This window comes from Brassica oleracea, chromosome C9, assembly GCF_000695525.1.
Source record: "Brassica oleracea var. oleracea cultivar TO1000 chromosome C9, BOL, whole genome shotgun sequence".
Classification (NCBI taxonomy): domain Eukaryota; kingdom Viridiplantae; phylum Streptophyta; class Magnoliopsida; order Brassicales; family Brassicaceae; genus Brassica; species Brassica oleracea.
This window is the reverse complement of record NC_027756.1, coordinates 17,406,891-17,429,251: the sequence shown is the minus strand read 5'-3', so window position 1 is coordinate 17,429,251 and position 22,361 is coordinate 17,406,891. Positions and strand designations below refer to the sequence as shown.

The 22,361-nt window shown below is 38.6% G+C and overlaps 3 protein-coding genes across 4 annotated transcripts in view; all 3 read left to right on the top strand.

Annotated features, from left to right (window-relative positions):
• Positions 1 to 5,604, top strand: part of LOC106316522 (probable inorganic phosphate transporter 1-3) — a 7,138-nt gene extending 1,534 nt beyond the window's left edge. Inside the window, exons 3-4 of one of the 2 annotated variants that reach the window (XM_013754423.1) lie at positions 4,280 to 4,881; positions 5,573 to 5,604. In XM_013754423.1, the coding sequence (XP_013609877.1) occupies positions 4,280 to 4,881; positions 5,573 to 5,604 (634 nt within the window). Of the gene's footprint in view, positions 1 to 4,279; positions 4,893 to 5,572 lie in introns of those variants that run through there. The other variant, XM_013754422.1, reaches the window with a different exon arrangement.
• Positions 5,605 to 7,631: 2,027 nt separating this feature from the next.
• LOC106316543 (probable inorganic phosphate transporter 1-3) lies at positions 7,632 to 9,726 on the top strand. Its single transcript, XM_013754442.1, has 3 exons — positions 7,632 to 7,719; positions 7,918 to 8,329; positions 8,465 to 9,726. Exons 2-3 carry the CDS (start codon positions 7,929 to 7,931, stop codon positions 9,627 to 9,629), a joined length of 1,566 nt encoding a protein of 521 aa, XP_013609896.1. The 5' UTR covers positions 7,632 to 7,719; positions 7,918 to 7,928; the 3' UTR covers positions 9,630 to 9,726.
• A 3,603-nt stretch (positions 9,727 to 13,329) lies between these two features.
• Positions 13,330 to 14,027, top strand: LOC106314463 (glutathione S-transferase T3-like). The gene is made up of 2 exons (XM_013752331.1): positions 13,330 to 13,656; positions 13,716 to 14,027. Exons 1-2 carry the CDS (start codon positions 13,330 to 13,332, stop codon positions 14,025 to 14,027), a joined length of 639 nt encoding a protein of 212 aa, XP_013607785.1.
• The last annotated feature ends 8,334 nt before the right edge of the window (positions 14,028 to 22,361 follow it).

Below are 22,361 nucleotides of genomic sequence, written 5' to 3'. Positions count from 1 at the left end.
TTATAATTTTGACCGAACTATGTTTACAAGGTTACAAAATTTACGGCAAGGATCTCGTACGGTGGACGAATATGCAGAAGAATTCTATTCGCTTATGACACGTAATGAAATTCATGACAGTGAAATTCAGCTAGTGTCATGCTTTATTGGCGGTTTACGGCCTCAACTTCAGAATGCATTGGAACAATTTGATCAAAACACAGTTGCAGAAGCCCATTGTCGAGCGGCATCGTTTGAAAGGCAAAGTAGATCATCATCTACTAACTGGAACTCTTCTGCCAGATTCCGTAATACGACATCTCAAGACCAAACAATGGGTCAAGGATTGAACAATACAAATCCAGAAACAACACGCGTCCCAGTTTCAAATCGTACAGCAACATCAACTGAAGAACAAACACTCCATCGCTCTTCGCGACCGAACGCATTACGCTGTTTTACATGTGGAGAACTAGGTCATATACAAACAGCTTGTCCGAACAAGTCGAAACGTGGTCTTTTAATTGACGAAGTTGATCCCACCTATGATGACTATCATGATGATAATGGAGATGAGTTGGGAGAAGACACTGAACTCGAAGGTGACTCGGGTCCGCTATTAGTAGCACGACGGATCTGTTTAGCACCTCAAGTTTTAGAAGAACCATGGCTGCGTACAAACATTTTCCAGTCTACTTGTACGGTTAAAGGAAAAGTTTGCAGCTTCATTATTGATTCAGGAAGTTGCCACAATATAGTCTCTGACTATGCAGTTCACAAATTGAGCCTTGAGAAGGAAGCTCATCCTCACCCATATAAGCTAACATGGTTGAAAGCAGGGACAGAGGTACGAGTTACCCATCGATCATTGGTGTCATTCTCGATTGGAGCAATTTACAAAGATAAAATTTATCGTGACGTTGTTCCGATGGACGTCGGTCACTTGATTTTTGGGAGACCTTGGCAGTATGATCGTGAGACAACCCATGACGGGAAACGTAACTGCTACCGTTTTGTCTTTGATAATCGTACAATCACACTCTTGCCGAAAGACCCCTCTCTTCCATCACAGACGAATCAAGCTACTTGTCCAGCACCTACTCAGCCGGTTGAGTCATTGGATCAAATTGGCGCCGCAACCATCTTCTCAAAAATTGATCTTAAAAGCGGCTACCACCAGATTCGAATTCGTCCTGGAGATGAATGGAAGACAGCTTTCAAGACTCGGGAATGATTATTTGAATGGCTCGTTATGCCCTTTGGATTATCTAATGCACCAAGCACATTTATGCGGGTTATGAATCAAGCACTTCGTCCTTTCATTGGGAAATTTGTGGTGGTCTATTTTGATGATATTCTCATATTCAGCTCTTCCTTGGACGACCATATTGCCCATATTCGAGAAGTCTTAAGCGTCCTACGGAAAGAAAGACTCTTCGCCGCCAAACAGAAGTGTCAATTTGGTACAGACCATGTATTGTTCTTAGGATATGTGATCTCCAAAGATGGCTTGTCCGTGGATAGTTCGAAAGTAGAATCCATCAAGTCATGGCCGATTCCGCGTACAATTTCAGATGTTCGTAGTTTCCATGGTTTGGCATCATTCTACAGACGGTTTGTGGCGAATTTCAGTACCATTATGGCGCCAATAACAGATTGTATGCGTTATGGAAAGTTTGAATGGACGTCTGCTGCAGATCAGGCTTTTGCGATAATTAAGACAAAGTTGACTACAGCACCAGTACTTCTCTTACCAGACTTCTCCTTAACTTTTGAGCTACATTGTGATGCTTCAAAGCTAGGCACAGGAGCTGTTTTAAGCCAACAGAGGCGACCAGTTGCATATTTTAGTGAGAAGCTAACCGGAGCACGAAGTCGCTATAGCACTTCTGACATGGAGTTTTATGCAATCATACAAGCTATTAAGCAATGGAAACATTACCTTTGCCATCGAGATTTTGTGTTATTCACCGATCATGATGCTCTTCGCCATCTTGATAGTCAAGCTAAAGTTTCTGCTCGACATGCAACATGGATTGCGTTTTTACAACAGTTCACATTCAGCATTAAGCATCAGTTGGGGAAGTTAAACCGTGTAGCTGACGCCTTAAGCCGTCGCCAATGCCTTCTCACAACAATGTTCAATTCGGTTACAGGTTTTGCGTCTTTCAGCGATTTATATGAAACGGATCCATATTTTGCTCGTATTTGGCTCGACACACAGAATGGTCTTCATAGAGACTACACGCTCCAAGATGGGTTCTTGTTCAAAGGGAACCAGTTATGCATCCCAGCCTGTAGCCTTCGTTTACGCATCCTGGAAGAGCTGCACTCTGAAGGACATGTGGGACGCGACAGAACTCTTCAGCTCGTCATGGACCGCTATTTTTGGCCTTCTCTTCGCCGGGATGTTGAGAGATATATTGAACGCTGTCGTGCTTGTCAACAAGCTAAAGGAAAAGCATATAATGCGGGTTTATACCTTCCGTTATCGACCCCTACTCAGCCTTGGACTGACATAAGTATGGATTTTGTGTTAGGCCTTCCGCGTACTCAAAGAGGCAATGATTCTATTTTCGTGGTAGTAGATCGATTTTCCAAAATGTCTCATTTTATTCCGTGCAAACGAACAACTGATGCGGTCTTAGTCGCACAACTGTTCTTTCGAGAGATCTACCGTCTTCATGGCCTACCTACCTCCATCGTATCAGATCGGGACACGCGTTTCTTAAGCCATTTTTGGTGATCTTTGTGGAAGGGACTCAACGCAAGTTTAGATATGAGTTCTGCCTATCACCCTCAAACCGACGGTCAAACTGAAGTGACGAACCGAGCCTTAGGGAACATGCTACGAAGTCTGATGGGCGATAACATTAAGTCATGGGAAACAAAGTTATCACAAGCTGAGTTTGCTCATAATCATGCTAACAACAAAAGCTTGGGTTTTAGTCCATTCTATGTGGTTTATGGCATCGTCCCTCGAGGTCCATTGGATTTGACGACCATGCCTGACAAATCTCGATTACATGGGCAAGCAATAGACTTTGTCGACAACTTACAACTTGTTCATCAGCAAGCTCAATCACATTTGGAGACTACTAAGAGTTCTTACAAGGAAGCTGCCGATAAGCATCGTCGCGAGGTTAATTTTCAGGCTGGTGATCTCGTGTGGGTGGTTCTCACTAAAGATAGATTTCCAGCGCATGAGTATAATAAATTGAAGTCCCGTAAGATTGGGCCAGTGGAAGTCATTCACCGCATCAACGCAAATGCTTATAAGCTTCGTCTTCCTGATCACATTCGTACTTCAGATGTCTTCAATGTCAAGCACTTATTTCCATACCATGGTGAAAACGAGGTTCCAGATTCAGGGACGAATCTTTCTCTACCCGGGGAGACCTGATGCAGCGCATCCTAACCTTAACGAACACGTCTTCCTTTTCCTTGTTCGATGAGGAACCAATGTTTTCCTTTTCTCTTTACGTTCTACTTTTCTTTAATTTTCCTTTTCCTAGATAAGTTAATTTTCCTATTTCTTAGGCTTGGCTTTCTTATAAATAGTGCTCTAAGGTTTGTAAGAGAGACACGATTGATTGAATTAATAAAGAGTTTTATTGCAACCGAGTTTTTACAAGAAGTGTATTCTTGCAAACCTCAAACCTCTGTTTTTCGTGTAGCAAAACAGAGCCTCTTTTCTGATTTTCGTGGAGAAAACCAGAAACCTAACTTGTTTCTCTAGCTTCCCGGGAACATGAGACTCAAGCTTTCCATCTATCCCTTCCGCTGCATCATGCTACCATTATGTCTGAATACGCTAACAAGAAGACTCGTGGCGCGTTCATCGCTGCCGTGTTTGCTATGCAAGGTGTTGGTATCTTAGCCGGAAGTTTCGTGGCACTTGCTGTCTCTTCCATTTTCGACAAAAAGTTTCCAGCTCCGACCTATGCAGTCAACAGGGCTCTCTCAACGCCTCCACAAGCTGACTATATTTGGAGAATCATCGTCATGTTTGGCGCTCTACCTGCAGCTTTGACTTACTACTGGCGTATGAAGATGCCTGAAACTGCTCGTTACACCGCTTTGGTGGCAAAGAACATCAAACAGGCCACACAAGACATGTCCAAGGTCTTACAAGTGGAGCTTGAGATGGAGGAAAGAGCAGAGGATATCGTTAAAGACCCTAGACTTAACTATGGCTTGTTCTCTAAAGAGTTTGCTAAACGTCATGGTCTTCCCCTCCTTGGATGTACCTCCACATGGTTCTTGCTTGACATTGCATTTTACAGCCAAAACTTGTTTCAAAAAATATCTTTTCCGCTATTGGATGGATCCCAAAGGCAGCAACCATGAACGCAATCCACGAGGTTTTCAGGATTGGTAGGGCACAAACACTCATTGCACTTTGCAGTACCGTCCCCGGCTATTGGTTCACGGTTGCATTTATTGATATTATGGGAAGGTTTGCGATTCAGCTAATGGGTTTCTTCATGATGACTGTCTTTATGTTTGCAATCGCCTTCCCATACGACCACTGGATCAAACCAGACAACCGTATCGGCTTCGTTGTTATGTACTCTCTCACTTTCTTCTTTGCTAACTTTGGACCAAATGCAACCACTTTCATTGTCCCAGCTGAGATCTTCCCGGCCAGGCTAAGGTCCACATGCCATGGAATATCAGCTGCGACCGGTAAGGCTGGAGCCATCGTGGGAGCTTTCGGGTTCCTGTACGCAGCTCAACCACAGGATAAGACCAAGACGGATGCAGGATATCCACCGGGCATTGGAGTCAAGAACTCTCTGATCATGCTTGGTGTCATTAACTTTGTCGGCATGCTCTTCACCTTCCTTGTCCCTGAACCCAAGGGTAAGTCACTTGAAGAGCTCTCTGGTGAGACGGAGGCTGAGAAATGATTAAGCCGTCATATTGTCAATTGTTTTTGTTGTTTCCCGTTATTTAAATCTTCTTGTGCAATTTATTTTTTGTCAAGTGCAATTTACTTTTTTCCAATGGGTGATGTGATGATATTTGTAATTGTTCACCTCTACGTTTGTTTTGTGTGAAAGATCAATCAATACTTGGTGGGCATTGTTATATGGAGTTGATTGCTTACTTTTGTAACACGATATGTTTATATTTCGTTAATACATGTCTACCTCTTGCACAACAACTTAACATATAGCTGAATAAAGTCTCCATATAAAAGTCTCAAAAATAAGTTTACAAAGAGAAACTAATAAATAACCTAACTTAAATTAAACGATATCATACACACACAGATATACAATTGGTCTGAGTTGGCTCGATTGATTTTAAAATATTTACTATGGATATATGATAGCAACTAAGTCCAACTTTATATATTAAATTGAATACATCTCCCTAAGTTCTTCCGAATATCCTATGTTTTTCGAATATGCTTTGTTTTAATAATGGTTTTGACTTTTGCTAAATGATAATTAATCTTCATGCCTATATGTATCCAGATTGTCACTCCTCAAATGTCAACTGTTAGAGTTGAACGATTCCATCCAGAAAAAAAAAGATGAAGAAATTTGTAACTACTCCACTTATGTTGGCATTAGAATAGCTTATAATCCAAATTCCAAACCAAACAATAAATAATAAGAACTTTTACCACTCCTTATTTGAATTAAAATGCATCATACGTATATTGCATAAAGCAATAATTTCAAAGTCAGAATCAAACATATATATATATATATATATATATATATAGCAATTGGTCATTATTGGTTGCAAATAATGTCATTTATGTATGTAATTTCCAACGGGACAAACTACAAACAAAAATCGTGTCTAAATTACTTATAGTCCCTTTGTTTTTTAATATAAGTCGTTTTAGAATTATGCATATTGATTAAGAAATCATTAATTTTTTTATATTTTCTAAACAAAAACATCATTAATTATTTACCTAACCACAAATCAACCAATAATAAAATAGAAGATATATCATCATTGGTCATATAACATTAAGTGTTAATAAATTTTACATAAAAAAACGAAAACGTCATATAATTTGGAACATAAAAATTTCTCTAAAACGACTTATATAAAAAACGGAGGGAGTATTTTGGTAACTTAAATGGGATGCACATCTTTAATTGTTCTCCTATTACTCCTAATCATTCTGTCTCCAGATAATAACAAAGACGTTCTAACTTCTAAGTATATTTCCCAATTAAATCAAAAACACAGTTATAATTTTGCAAAGTTCGTCACTTAAATTAGAGATAAGTTGCGATATTATCATTTTTATCTAGACTTTGAACTAAGACAAATTCTTTTAATATATGCTAAAATATGTTACATATACTAGGGATCAGGTGAAGTAATTTAAGTATAGATCATAATCTTTCAATATATGTGTAAGAGTAATTAATAATTGTTGTCAAGTTTATCGAAATTTGAAGTTCATGTTAAGTTTAATGTTAAAGTCACACAAATATGATACTCCATCCGTTTCATTATAAGTGTCACTTAGACACTTTTCACACATATTAAGAAAATGATTGAAATGTATTTATGTTTTTATTAATTATATCTAATTGATCAATAACATTTGAGATAAATTTATTTATTTATTAGATCAATACATTTTATAATTAATATTTAGCTGAAAGTAAATAAAAATTGAATTGAAAATCTAAAAGACACTTTTTATGCAATGAAAAAAACTCTAAAATGACATTTTTTAAGAAACAGAGGAAGTATGTTTGTTCGGCTGTAGCGTTTTATACGAACATAACTTGTGAATCTGTATAAAAAAATAACCAACCCATATTTACAAATTACATACATTTTAATTGAGAAGGCATAAAGAAAAGAGGAATGGTGCTGCGGAGTGCGGACCTCTTCTCTGAGTTTAATATGCAGGTCTGACTCTTTTCGAAAGTAGTAATAGAAACTAGCTTTCTATATATGTAGTTTTAAAGACCGCATTTGCATGCAGTTTTATTTATAGCAATATATATTTACCATAAATAGTAATAATGTTCTCTCATGTCCCACACTACACAGAATACTATTTGTAAGCTTTCCCAAATACTCATTTTCATCTTAGATTCACACTTGCATCATCAATATACCTGCGATTTTATCATTTTTGTGTCTCATAAGAGGTTGGAGCCGTTCCGTAATAACGAAAGCAAAGTAAATGCTTGCTTCAGATATTTATTGTTTGAGGTTTAAAGGTAAAAGCGATAGTTTAAATTAATGAAAAGTATGAATCATAATATTTTAACCAAAAAAATAAAATAGGAATAATATTTTTACAAGGAAACACACAGAAATGCTTGTATAAACGTATTACCTTTGTATTTTCAATGAATAGGTCAAAAGATTGTAAAAACATAAAAATAATTATAGATATTTAGATTTTTATCATGATTTTATAAAAAATAATGTTGAGAATTGATTATTAAAATATATACTGGTATTAAACGGGTCTGATTTATAGAATATTATGAATTACACAAAAGCTATTGTTTTGCGGCTATCCAATATGTTAAATATTGTCTAAAATTCAAATGGATTACTTGCAAATTAAATAGTCCAAGAAGATATATGCAGGCGATCACGTTGCTTGCATTTCTTTCTCATCTTCTCTATAAATTGCCACAATAATTGTTCATTTCTAATCACCACATATCTTCTCTCCCATTTTTCCCTCTAACTCTCCATACAAGTTCTTAATCTCATTCAAAGCTGATTAAGGTGAATATTACTTGCCTCGGTCGAATTTGTTTTATACCTTATCAAGTTAGTATTGTATGTTAGTCTTTTTCCTCAAATGCTTTTTCAACGTACCATATTCTTTAAAAAATTCAATGACTTTTAGTTTTTACGTTTTTTTTTCTCGTACAGAAAATTTATTAATTGAAATATTGGATTATTTACCTTGTTTGATCATAGAACTCAAGGCAATGGCTGAACAACAACTAGGAGTGCTGAAGGCACTCGATGTTGCAAAAACGCAACTTTACCATTTCACGGCGATTGTCATCGCGGGAATGGGTTTCTTTACAGATGCTTATGATCTGTTTTGCGTCTCCTTGGTGACCAAGCTTCTTGGCCGCATCTACTACTTCAATCCGTTGTCAGCAAAGCCTGGCTCACTTCCCCCTCATGTTGCGGCGGCGGTCAACGGTGTGGCCCTTTGTGGAACCCTTGCAGGTCAACTTTTCTTCGGATGGCTCGGTGACAAACTCGGAAGGAAAAAAGTGTATGGTATCACTTTGATCATGATGATTTTGTGCTCTGTCGCTTCGGGTCTCTCCTTCGGACACCAAGCAAAGGGTGTCATGACCACGTTGTGCTTCTTCAGGTACAATTATCATTATATACATACACATGATTTAATAATAATCTCATAGTGAATACGCATGTTTTAAAAATTACTGGTTTGGACGTAGATATGTCTAGTTAAAATATATACTAACATACAATTTTGTTAATTTAGGTTTTGGCTGGGATTTGGTATTGGAGGTGATTACCCTCTTTCTGCTACCATTATGTCTGAATATGCTAACAAGAAGACTCGTGGTGCTTTCATCGCTGCCGTGTTTGCGATGCAAGGTGTTGGTATCTTAGCCGGAGGTTTCGTAGCACTTGCTGTCTCTTCCATTTTCGACAAAAAGTTCCCATCGCCGACTTATGCAGTCGACAGGGCTCTCTCAACGCCTCCACAAGCTGACTATATTTGGAGAATCATCGTCATGTTTGGTGCTCTACCCGCAGCATTGACCTACTACTGGCGTATGAAGATGCCCGAAACTGCTCGTTATACCGCTTTGGTGGCAAAGAACCTCAAACAGGCCACACAAGATATGTCCAAGGTCTTACAAGTGGAGCTTGAAATGGAGGAAAGAGCAGAGGATATCGTCAAAGACCCTAGACTTAACTATGGCTTGTTCTCCAAGGAATTTGCCAAACGTCATGGTCTTCACCTCCTTGGATGTACCTCCACATGGTTCTTGCTTGACATTGCATTTTACAGCCAAAACTTGTTTCAAAAAGATATATTTTCGGCTATTGGATGGATCCCAAAGGCAGCAACCATGAACGCAATCCACGAGGTTTTCAGGATTGGTAGGGCACAAACACTCATTGCACTTTGCAGTACCGTCCCCGGCTATTGGTTCACGGTTGCATTTATTGATACTATGGGAAGGTTTGCGATTCAGCTAATGGGATTTTTTATGATGACCGTCTTTATGTTTGCAATCGCCTTCCCGTACGACCACTGGATCAAACCAGACAACCGTATCGGCTTCGTTGTTATGTACTCACTCACCTTTTTCTTTGCCAATTTTGGTCCAAACGCAACCACCTTCATTGTACCGGCGGAAATCTTCCCGGCCAGGCTAAGGTCCACATGCCACGGGATATCAGCCGCAACAGGTAAGGCTGGAGCCATCGTGGGAGCTTTTGGTTTCCTATACGCAGCTCAACCACAAGACAAGACCAAGACGGATGCAGGATATCCACCGGGTATTGGAGTCAAGAACTCACTGATCATGCTTGGTTGCATCAACTTCGTCGGTATGCTTTTCACTTTCCTTGTCCCTGAGCCCAAAGGAAAATCCCTCGAAGAACTCTCCGGTGAGACTGAGGCAGAGAAATGATCACCATGGAACTATATTGTATATCTATTTTTCATATTTTGTCTGAAGTGTGATGTTTGCTTTTGTGTTGTTTTTAATTATATTTTGTTTGCCAATCCTAACGTTTTATGATTTTATAAGAAGAATGTATAATGTTATCCATTATTGTTATGCATATCTTCGATTTAATTGAGTTTTTTTTTTAGTTTTTTTTTTTATAATTGATTCCGAGTTTCTAGTCTCCAAAGGCAAGGGCTATATTAGATTTGATTAGTGGATCTTTTGAATCATTTCTTATTTCAATTCGCTTTTCGATAAACTCTAGTAGGACTGGGCATTTCGGGTATCGGTTCGGTTCGGGTAGTTCGGGTAGGGAGCTAGAGGATCAATTTACTAGTAAAATTAGGAACTGGAAAATACCCGGAAAAAATTCAGTTCTAGTTAGGGTAGTTCGAATAATTTGGATAAAATATCGGTTATTTAGGAATAAAATATCAAATAATTAGGATGATTTAGATAATTTTTTTGGATATTTCCGATTACTTTGGATATTTCGGATAAAGCTATCTGGATAGTTTTGGATACTTTTGGGTAGTTCGAATACTTTATAATAATTTAGTTATCCTCAACTATTTTCATATACTTTTAATAGATTTTTAAATTAAAAATATATATTTAGTTATGTTATATGTATATATAATTAATAGTTTTATATACTCGGGTACCCGTTCGGTTTTCGGTTCGGTTATTTCGGATATAAAAATATAGAAACCGTTTGGGTATTTAAAGATATTGGTCCGGTTCTGGTTTTGGGTTTCGTTCCGGTTCCGGTTTGGTTCATTTTGCCGAAAACTCTAGTATAATATATCACTTGGTGTTTCGCTCCATAATGCATGCATAATCATTTTACATCTATATATTGATACATGAATTATTGGTTTAAAAATTATCATGATAAGTAATTGTTGATGTTTTTCAAACAGTTTAAACTGAACATCTTTTTAAAACTTTACATTTTCTAAATAAATATGAACAATATTAAATTATTAATTTTATTTTATTTTAAATTTAGTTTAGTTTTGATATTTATAATTATCAAAACCACTAAGTATTTTTTTATTTAGAGTTCATTTTTTTATTTTCTTCTTGATAGATATATTGGAAAATTTTCATGTTTACCACTTTCTTGGCACCTTAACTCCCAAGAGTTTTTTAAACAAAAAAAAACATATTAACATTCTATGAAATTGTACTTAGTTAATTAAAAGTTAATTATAAAACACAAATTCAACCAATCTATTGTTTACAAGTGTCATATCAAATTTTAATGGGGTTCTAAAAAGTCTAAACATTAAAACTCCTCTTTACTCTCTCTCTTCTCTTTTCCTAAAAAAACTCACTTTAGAACCTCTTTAAAGAGTTGGAGGTGCTCTTATACCCTTGTTCTCTATATATATAATAAATAACTAATCAAATCAAATAAATAAATAGATAATATAAAAAAATATTTTATATGTTTTCGAATTATACTTTTTCAAATTTGAACTTTTTTATAAAAAATTTTGAATTTTTTTTTCAAAATTCAATTTGAAAATCGAAATTTTTTTGAAACTATTTTTAAAAATTTTTAAAGTATTTATTTATATATTTATTAGAATCCTAAATTTCACATTTTAAAAACCTTACCCCACCCCTAAATTCTAAATTCTGAGTCTAGATTAGTTAATCATAGGGTTATAAATGTTTTTTACCCTTCATTAAAAGTGAGAGTAAAGTGGTTAGTGTTAACATGAAGAGAGGTACTATGAGTGTGATATTTTTGGCAATTTTTCAACTCTAAATCTATATTAGTTAACCCAAGGATTATAAGTGTATTTTTCTCTCTTTAAAAATAAGGGCAAAAATGGTTAAAGTAAACATGAAAAATGGTATTAGGAATGTGGTATTTTAAAGTGTTTACCAAATATATTCAGAGATTTATCATACTCAAATAAATACAACACTACTTTTATAACTACTTTTAAGAAAGTAAAAATAAAAGTACAATAAAACCAATTATAATGTTAAAAAAATGCCAAACAAAACAAATAACTATCTTTATGGGGAAAATGAGTTTTTAATTCCTCAACTAATTGAAATCAACAATTTTAATACCCAACTCTAGGTTGTGCAGATTTATTCCTAAAGTAGTGTTTAATTACGCAAAATTAGATTAAAAAAAAGATTAAACATTACAATAATAAACAGAGACGTTAAATCTAAAAAGCCAGAAGCATTAGAGCACCTTTATCCATGTCCCTTAATGGGTTTCTTCGGTTAATTTTGGATTAAAAAAATTAAAAATACATAATCAAACAAGAACCGTGTCTTATTTTGGGTCAACAAGAGGCGTCTCTTGTTGCCACGTGTAGGGGTGTGAGAGGGCAGAGGAGCGGTGTGTCTCTTCTTCGTCATTTCTCTCTTCTGTCCTCTCTCTCTCTCTCTCTCTCTCTCTCTCTCTCTCTCTCTCTCTCTCTCTCTCTCTCGCGAAACATCTCTCCGTGCGACGAAAACGGCAATTCTGTCTCTCGGTGGCTCCGCGACGAAACGGCTCCGTCTCTCTCCGTGCATGTCGTCGACGAAGGACAACGGTGATTCTCTCCCTCTCTGTGGGTCTCCTCGCCGACGACGGTCCTCTGTCTCTCCGTTTCCCCTCGGTTCGATTGTGTCTCTCGGTGGCTCCTTGACGAAACGGCTCCGTCTCTCTCCGTGGCTGTCGTCGACGAAGGAAAACGGTGATTCTCTCCCTCTCTGTGGGTCTCCTCGACGGCGACGGTCCTCTGTCTCTCTGTGTCTCTCCTCGGTTCGATTTTGTCTCTCGGTGGCTCTCTACGACGGCGACGGAGCTCTCTGTTGGTGGATCTCCTCGAATCAAAAGGTAAAGCTTCCGTTTCATGTTCATGAATCATGCATGTCTTAGATTGTTGTACTTTTGTCTAAAGATTGATTTGTTTGCTGTGTTCGATACTGTCTCTAGATTGATTTGATTGTTGTGTTCGATTAAGTGTGGCTGTTGATTAATTTTTTGTTTCTGTGTTTGTGTTGCGAGATTGATGGATCAAAAACGTTTTGATTTGGTATGTGGAAAGAGAGACGAGGACGGTTCAGCGAACAAAGGACTCCAATTACAATTCAGGTTAGTCTTCCTTTGTCATCTGGTCTGAAATGAAAAGAGTTGAATTGAGCTAGCTTCTGAAATGACAAGAGTTGAGTTGAATTGTTAGTGTAAGATTATGGCTCTGGTTGAATTGCTTCGGTCTCTTCAGTCTCTTGTGTTTGTGAGTAATAATTTTGTGGTTGTTACATTCGTTGTAAGTTGTTAGATGAATTGCTTCTGTCTCTTCTGTCTCTTGTGTTTGTGAGTAATAATCTTGTGGTTGTTACATTCATTGGTGTGAGTAATGGTTAGCTTGAAATTGATGTTGTGTTAGGTGTGATTAATGAATTGTGGTTGTGAATGTTTAAGTCTGATAAATGAATTAGCTATAAGTCTAATCGAATTGGTTGTGGGTGTGATCAATGCTTCTTATATCTACTGATCAAAAGTTCATTCTTTCTCTCTTCTTTAAATACAACCGTGCTTCTCTTCCAACGGTTGAAATTCGCCTTCAAGCTTTCTTGTCATATCTTTCATCTCTCTTCTTCTCATATCTTCCATCTCTCTTCTTATCAATATTGAGATATGGATTCTAATCCATATCAATATTTTGTTGATCTTTTTCAAAGTCAACAAGAATCTTCCATTGGTTTAGAATCTTCTTCTATTCCGCCATTTGGCACTCAAGCTTCTGAAGGTTCTAACTTCGAACAAGACAGTCCTGCAGCGCGTACACCAAGAAGGGCGTGGACATCAACAGATGATGTCGTTCTCATAAGCTCGTGGCTAAACACGAGTAAAGATCCCGTTGTAGGGAATGAGCAACGCTTTGTTGCTTTCTGGAAACGGATAGCAGCGTACTTATCGGCGAGCCCCAAGCTTGCAGGCTGTGAAAAAGAGAGGCGTCTCAATGTAAGCAGCGCTGGCACAAGATAAATGATTTAGTGTGCAAATTTTGTGGTGCTTACGAGGCTGCAACCAGAGAGAAGAGTAGTGGACAAAATGAGAATGATGTTCTCAAAGTAGCCCACGAAATTTTCTTCAACAACCATAAGAAGAGGTTCACGCTTGAACATGCTTGGAAGGAGCTCCGCAATGACCAAAAGTGGTGTGAGCTTTCGACGGTTAAAAATGAAGGAATCTCCAAAAAGAGGAAGTGTGAGGACGGTTTTAATTCGGCAAGCTCTCAAGCTGCGACTGGGGTAGATGAGGAAGGAGCCATTCGTCCCCCGGGGGTTAAGGCAGCAAAAGCCCGGGGTAAGAAGACGATGGTTGAGGGCTAGGACTTCTCTGACTTTCAGTCTATGTGGAGCATCAAGAAGGAGGATCTGGTGATGAAGGAACGGCTCTCCAAGATGAAGCTACTTGAGAGTCTTGTTGCAAAACAAGTACTGCTAGCTGATTATGAAGAAGCTCTGAAGAAGAAGCTCATAGATGAGTTGATGTCTAGTTAGTTTATGTCTAACTCTTGGTCATTTTCTTGTTCTGTTTGTTTGAGATGGCCGTGTTCTTGTTCTGTTTGTTTGAGATGTTCATGTTCTGATCATGTTATGTCTCGTTCATGTTGCATTGTTCTCATGTTTTATTGTATCTATTTATTGGTTATGTCTCGGCCATGTTTGTATTATATATGAAGAAGATCTTCCTTATTTTAGTGGTTATGTTCTCATGTTGCATTGTTCTCATGTTGCATTGTTCTCATGTTCTCTTGTTATGTCTCGGTTTATATGTTCTCATGTTGCATCTGTTTAAATTTTGTGGTTATGTCTCACTGGTTATTGATACATGTTGTTGTTCTTGCTACTTGTTTCAGGTTACGAGTGAAAGAATCACGGGCGAAGAAGGTTCTGCAACAGCTTGGAGTCTTGTGTCACGCACTTGTCCAGAGAGAGATCATCACTCGCCTTGTAATAATAAGGTAATGGGACTACTCATTACCATCAAAGCCACGTACCATGTTCCATTTTAAACGAATACAATACGTGGCATTGGTAGTAATGAGTGTTCCCGCTACCATATTGAGGTTGAAGATCAATCACGGGCCATTCTTGTGTTGTGTCGCCATGTCTTGTGTAGTGTCTTGTCTTGTGGTAATCAGTCTGTCACGGGACTTGGCTTGTAGTGGAGTTGTATAAGTGTCACAGGACTTGGCTTGTAGTGGAGATGTATCGAGTTGTATTCTCTCTTTTCTCCACAACACCAACAACAAATTCTCAAGTCTCTCTATATTTCTTAACTCTCAACTCTCTAAATATTTCTTAAAAAAACTCTCAAGTCTCTCTATATTTCTTAAACAAACTCATCTTCTCTCTATTTTCTCTCTTTGATCACAAGTTTCTTTCTAAAACTCTTTATAAAACTCTTTAATCACCATATATGGCTTCTTCTTCTCAAAACACTTTAGATGAATCTTTTGATGATACATTTGATGAGCTCTTTGATCAACATTTTGATCAAGCCTTTGAGAATTTTACCATTCATGGTGATCAAGAAGAACGAAGAAAAAAAAGAAAAAAACGAGCTTATATCGAAAGAAATCGTGAAGAGGGGCATATTCGTTTATGGAATGATTATTTCAGCGAAACTCCAACGTATCCTGATAAATTCTTTCGACGACGTTTTAGAATGAACAAGCCATTGTTCATGCACATTGTTGATCGACTCTCCAACGAAGTTCAATATTTTCCAGAAAAGAAAGATGGTCTCGGAAGGATTAGTCTCTCTCCCCTTCAAAAGTGTACCGCAGCCATTCGTGTCTTGGCGTATGGTTCTGCAGCTGATACGGTCGACGAATACCTCCGGCTCGATTAAACAACCACTCGGTTATGTGTGGAAAATTTTGTGGATGGAATAATATATTTGTTCGGCGATGAGTACTTAAGAAGACCAACACCGGCTGATCTTCAACGTCTACTTGATGTTGGAGAGCATCGTGGATTTCCCGGGATGATAGGAAGCATCGATTGTATGCATTGGGAGTGGAAGAATTGTCCCACTGCACCGCTTGGAAAGGGCAATATTCTCGTGGTTTGGGTAAACCAACAATCGTTTTAGAAGCCGTTGCTTCATACGATCTCTGGATATGGCATGCATTTTTTGGACCTCCAGGTACATTAAATGATATCAATGTTCTTGATCGTTCACCTGTTTTTGATGACATAATAAAATGTCAAGATCCAAATGTCACTTTCTCTGTCAATAGAAGAGAGTATCATATGGTATACTATCTCACCGATGGTATTTATCTGAAATGAGCAACTTTTATCCAATCTATTCCTATACCACAAGCTCCGCAAGCAGTTTTATTTGCTTAACGTCAAGAAGCTATCCGAAAAGATGTCGAGCGTGCTTTTGGAGTCTTGCAAGCTCGCATTTCCATTGTTTAAAATCCAGCGCTGGCTTGAGCTTGGTCGCTATGTAGCAACCGATCCATGTGCTTTCTCGGTCGCTATGTAGCGACCGAGCTGTGTAATCGATTTATTGCGCTTCCTTTTTCCGCGATTAACCTAGGGGTTTTCTGCGGTTTTTGGGAGAACAAGTTTTACCCTTCCGAAATATTTTTGGAAAACGTGTTTTGGTAAAACCCTTATGCATTGAGATTTCTTTTGTTTGGTAATGAGCCAAACTTACGGGGTTTGATAAGATTTATCGTTTCCCTTTATATTTAAAAAGAGAAATCGCGAGATCGTTTCATTGCACGTCCTGTGGCGAAAAGTCGCAGCAAGGTTTTTGATTTTCTCAAGAACTGTGCTGTTTGCATAGGCGTTGGCCATAGGCGCAGTGGCGGCTGGAATTTTCTTACCAGTGTTGTTGTGAACTGCAATTTTCTCTTTCGTACAAAATTTCGTATTTATCCGCGGAAACTTGACTTTTATCTTTCCTTGCCAACCAAGCGTAAACCGTCATGCGGCTTATGGGCTGTTGGTTAATAAATCGTAAGTTGGGCCTTGAGTCATGTCTTTGGTCCCTTTGGGCCGTCTTCTAACTCGAAGCGTTTATTACGGCTTCTTTAAATAAAGAACGAACTTTCCGCGGTTTTTACGGTAATGTTTGATCGATGACTTAGAATGGCGGGAAACATGAAATGGGTTCGCTACGGTCTTCGGGAGATAGCATCGAAGGGTAGACGAGAATGCATGGACTAATCGGAACGGACGCTCGGTCGACGCTCGGTCGCTACATAGCGACCGAGCTCGAGCCAAAGCTCGGTCGCTACGTAGCGACCGAGCGTCCGTTCCGCTCTTCCAAAACGTCGATACGACATTAGTCCATGCATTAAGATCACTCAATCAAGCAAGGAAACATATTAATCTACTCTAAACATTCTAGATCATCACTTAATCATCCTAATCTTCCTAACCCATGAATCCAAAAAGAGTATACTCACTAATCTTCATGATTAACCTTAAACCCATAATAGATTCAAGAGAAATCATGTTATGAAGATGAGATAGACTCAAATTACTCAAGAAAGAAAGATTATATTACTAAAGATTCAAACTTTCTCCAAAATATCAATGTATTTTTAAGAGAAAACAAGATATGATCTAAAATTAGGTCTAAAATGTATTTATAGTAGTTTAAAACTCGAACCGGGTCGACCCGACAAACCCGGGTTTGACCCGAAAGGCAAATGGGTGAGCTGGTCTTGGCATCGACCGCGGACGGCTCCAACCCGCGGCCGTGGTCCGCGGTCTGTCTCATCAAAACTCGACCTCTCGGGCGAGAATCCGCGGACTGCCTTCGTCCGCAGTACACGCCCGAAGCCGACCACACCAACCTCGAGCTCTCTGGTCCGATTCCGCGGACTGGTGTTGTCCGCGGATTCCGTCCGCGGGATGGTCCGTCTCGGCTGATCTCTCGAGAGCGATTCCGCGGCCTGGTCCAGTCCGACCTGGTTGTCCGCGGCTTGGTCCATCTTCTTGCCTTTGCCCCTTTTCTTCATGCTTACCGATCAAACTCTCCAAATTTCAACTCGAGCTCTTTCAAACCTAACATACTACACATGCATATGCTATGTACCTAATTAGACTCTAAATGCATCTTAAATGATCTAAATGAGTATGGAAATCATGCTTAAAAATATGTAAAATCTCAAGACATCATCTTTGCATATGTTTGTGGCTCTACTTCTCTCTACATTATAATCCATGTCGATGATCTAGTGATTTGTGGTAATGATCCTTTAGTCATACGGAAGTTCAAAACATATCTCAGTAACTGTTTTCGAATGAAGGATCTTGGTCTGTTGAAGTATTTTTTGGGCATTGAGGTTGCGCATAGTCCAGATGGCATCTACTTGTCTCAACGAAAATATTGTCTAGAGATTATTAAACAATGTGGCCTCTTGGAGTCTCGGCCAGCTGACACACCAATGGAACAGAATTATAAGCTTCTTTCTTCAATAAGTCCATTCCTTCATGACCCTGCCAAGTATAGGCGACTAGTTGGGAAGTTAGTATATCTAACACATACTAAACCTGAGATATCTTATGCTGTGAACATACTTGCTCAGTCGATGCAGAAACCTCGCTCAGATCATTGGGAAGCAGCTTTGCGCTTAGTTCGCTACTTGAAAGGGTGCCCTGGTCAAGGTATACTCTTGTCGTCTCAGAATAATCTCCAGCTTACAGCATATAGTGATTCAGACTAGGCCGCTTGTCCAGTGACGCGTCGGTCCTTAACAGGCTATCTAGTTTTTTTGGAAACTCACCGGTCTCATGGAAAACAAAGAAACAGAAGACTGTCTCACGCTCTTCAGCTGAAGCTGAGTATCGGGTCGACCCGACAAACCCGGGTTTGACCCGAAAGGCAAATGGGTGAGCTGGTCTTGGCATCGACCGCGGACGGCTCCAACCCGCGGCCGTGGTCCGCGGTCTGTCTCATCAAAACTCGACCTCTCGGGCGAGAATCCGCGGACGGCCTTCGTCCGCAGTACACGCCCGCGGCCGACCACACAAACCTCGAGCTCTCTGGTCTGATTCCGCGGACTGGTGTTGTCCGCGGATTCCGTCCGCGGGATGGTCCGTCTCGGCTGATCTCTCGAGAGCGATTCCGCGGCCTGGTCCAGTCCGACCTGGTTGTCCGCGGCTTGGTCCATCTTCTTGCCTTTGCCCCTTTTCTTCATGCTTACCGATCAAACTCTCCAAATTTCAACTCGAGCTCTTTCAAACCTAACATACTACACATGCATATGCTATGTACCTAATTAGTCTCTAAATGCATCTTAAATGATCTAAATGAGTATGGAAATCATGCTTAAAAATATGTAAAATCTCAAGACATCATCTTTGCATATGTTTGTGGCTCTACTTCTCTCTACATTATAATCCATGTCGATGATCTAGTGATTTGTGGTAATGATCCTTTAGTCATACGGAAGTTCAAAACATATCTCAGTAACTGTTTTCGAATGAAGGATCTTGGTCTGTTGAAGTATTTTTTGGGCATTGAGGTTGCGCATAGTCCAGATGGCATCTACTTGTCTCAACGAAAATATTGTCTAGAGATTATTAAACAATGTGGCCTCTTGGAGTCTCGGCCAGCTGACACACCAATGGAACAGAATTATAAGCTTCTTTCTTCAATAAGTCCATTCCTTCATGACCCTGCCAAGTATAGGCGACTAGTTGGGAAGTTAGTATATCTAACACATACTAAACCTGAGATATCTTATGCTGTGAACATACTTGCTCAGTCGATGCAGAAACCTCGCTCAGATCATTGGGAAGCAGCTTTGCGCTTAGTTCGCTACTTGAAAGGGTGCCCTGGTCAAGGTATACTCTTGTCGTCTCAGAATAATCTCCAGCTTACAGCATATAGTGATTCAGACTAGGCCGCTTGTCCAGTGACGCGTCGGTCCTTAACAGGCTATCTAGTTTTTTTGGAAACTCACCGGTCTCATGGAAAACAAAGAAACAGAAGACTGTCTCACGCTCTTCAGCTGAAGCTGAGTATCTTTCTATGGAAATGGCATGCCAGGAACTCATGTGGGTTAAAGAAGTACTAGTTTTCCTTGGAGTCAAACATGATCAACCTGTGAAGCTCGTATGTGACAGTAAGTCCGCTCTCCATATAGCATCTAATCCGGTGTTTCATGAGAGAACGAAACACATCAAATCAGATTGTCACTTCATTCGAGACGAGATCACGGCTGGTCATCTTACTACTGCTCACGTTTCTACGCATGAAAAACCTCCTGATATATTTACAAAAGCTCTTGGACATCATCAGTTTCGATTCTTAACTAACAAGTTGGGCGCTTGCGACTTGCACGCTCCAACTTGAGGGGGAGTGTTACAATTAAGGATACATTCCTTATTAGATATATGTGTAGCGACCGCATACGGCTCGGTCGCTACGTAGCGACCGAACTCTCCCAGAACGTCGATACGACACGAATCCATGCATTCTCGTCCACTCTTTATTGCTATCTCTCGTGAGCCATGGCTAAACCATTCTTTGTTTCTCATCACTCGAAGTCATCAGTCAAACTTTATGATAAAAACCGCGAGAAGTTTGTTTTTATCGAAGAAACCGTAATAAACGTTTCGAGTCAAAGACGGCCCAGAGAGACCTAAAACGCAACTCGAAGCCCACTTACGATTTCTTAACCAAAAACCCATAAGCCGTATGACGGTTTATGCTTGGTTCGTAAGGCAAGATAAATGTCAAGTTTCCCCTGATAAATGTGAAGTTTCCGAAGATAATCACGAAGATCGGGAAAAATAGAATCTCTCCATTTTTGAGCTATGACGACTTAAGGGCAGAAGGGGAAAGGCGCAAACCGACCTAGGAGCAAGTATATAAGGAGTCCTAGGCGAGAGGCAAAGGGTGATTCGAGACACAGCAAAAAAACTTAGCACTTAGAGCAATTTAGGCAATCTTCCGTTTTTGTTATTCGAGCTGCGACTCAATTAGGTTTGGCAGCTTTAAGGTTTTAGAACTAGGAATCTCGCCGACAGCTCTCGTAGCCCAGGCTCTTACCTTGTTGTAACACTCAAACGTGAATTCGGAATAAGATCTACTTTGCTCTCTTTTCGATTTTTTATATTTTATCGTTTTTATTTCGTGTTCTGATTGCTTGGCGTGTGGTATTAGCAGATATTCGGGACCTCTGGAAAACTAGGGTTCTCCTACTTTCCTAATTTAAACGGAAATCGACAGTGCGAATTTTGGTTCCCACAATCATCTGAATATGAAATAACATCACCAGTAAATCAAAACTGTCATTAATATTCTAAAATAAAGAGATTAGAACAACAGATACACATATTGAATATGAAACACATGTTTTTGGTAATAATGTTTTACAAAAGAGGATAACCTTATTCTTAGAACAATCTACATTGACGAACACAAATTTCTAGTTTCTACAATCACTTCACAAATAATAATATAAACTAGATAATGGTCTGCACCTTGTGCGAAATAATGTAGACCCAAAAAATGTTAATTATATTATTTTTTTATTTAAATCTAAATTATTAGTTATATACATTTTAAGTTAGTATTATATCTAATTTTAATACCCAACAATTGATGTATTAAAGTCTGTATTTTGTTTCATCTTTTTTATTTAGGTGTGTATTTTCAGTCAAATTCTTCTATCTAGTAATAACCAAACTATCTTTAAATAACTTATATTTGAAATCAAATATTTCTTATAGTTGCAGATTGAAAAAATTCTAAATAGCACCTATGCTATTATTAAAAAGGGTTTTTCAAATATGACTTAAAATTTCAAGTCAAACACAAAAATAACTCATGTTTTTTTTAAACTTTTTTTTCCTGTACCCTAGAAGTTCGAGTTATTGACGAAAATACCATTACATTTTTTGTTCTTTTTTTTTTTGAAAATGATTCTTTTACTTTATCATCCACATCTTCACCAAATATTTACAATACTGTCATTGTCATCAATACACTAACCACCATGAACAACCAATTTGAAGCTATCAATGCACCAAAGTTTCGATTTTTACTCTTCATATCTCATTAATTATGCATACAAATCACATCTCTTCAAATTCATCCAAAAAACTAAGATTTTGATTCCAAGCTTTGTAAGGTTCATAGAGATATTGAAGCTCATGATTCGTGGTCATTAAGGACTTGGTAGCTTTTGTAGTGAAGTTCTGGGGGCTTGGAGAAGCAAAGCAAGTAATCTCACAGGCTCAAAGTATGAAATCATTTTTTTTCTCAGATCTGTTCGCGAAGACTTTCAGAAAACTTCGGGAAAACTTTCAAAAGACTTGATGTGTTCTTCATCAAGAAGACTTCCCTAGAAATTTGTCAGAAATTTCTTCCAACTTTCCTTTATTAAAAAAAAAAAACTGAAATCCCAGAGAAGACTTCCCGGATCAATAGGTTAGTTTTGCAATTGACCGAAGTTTGTCAGAAATTTGATTTTTTATAGAAGACTTCCCGAGAAGTCTTCTCAAATTTTATTCTGGGTTTTGGTCAAATATACTCAATTGCAAAAGTATTTCAAGTAGACTTCTTCCGACATTGAGAAGACTCTCAGAAGACGTCTATAGAAGTCTTCTCCGAGAAGACCTCCCGAGAAGTCTTTGATAAAAAGTCAAGTTTCTGACAAACTTTACTCAATTGCAAAT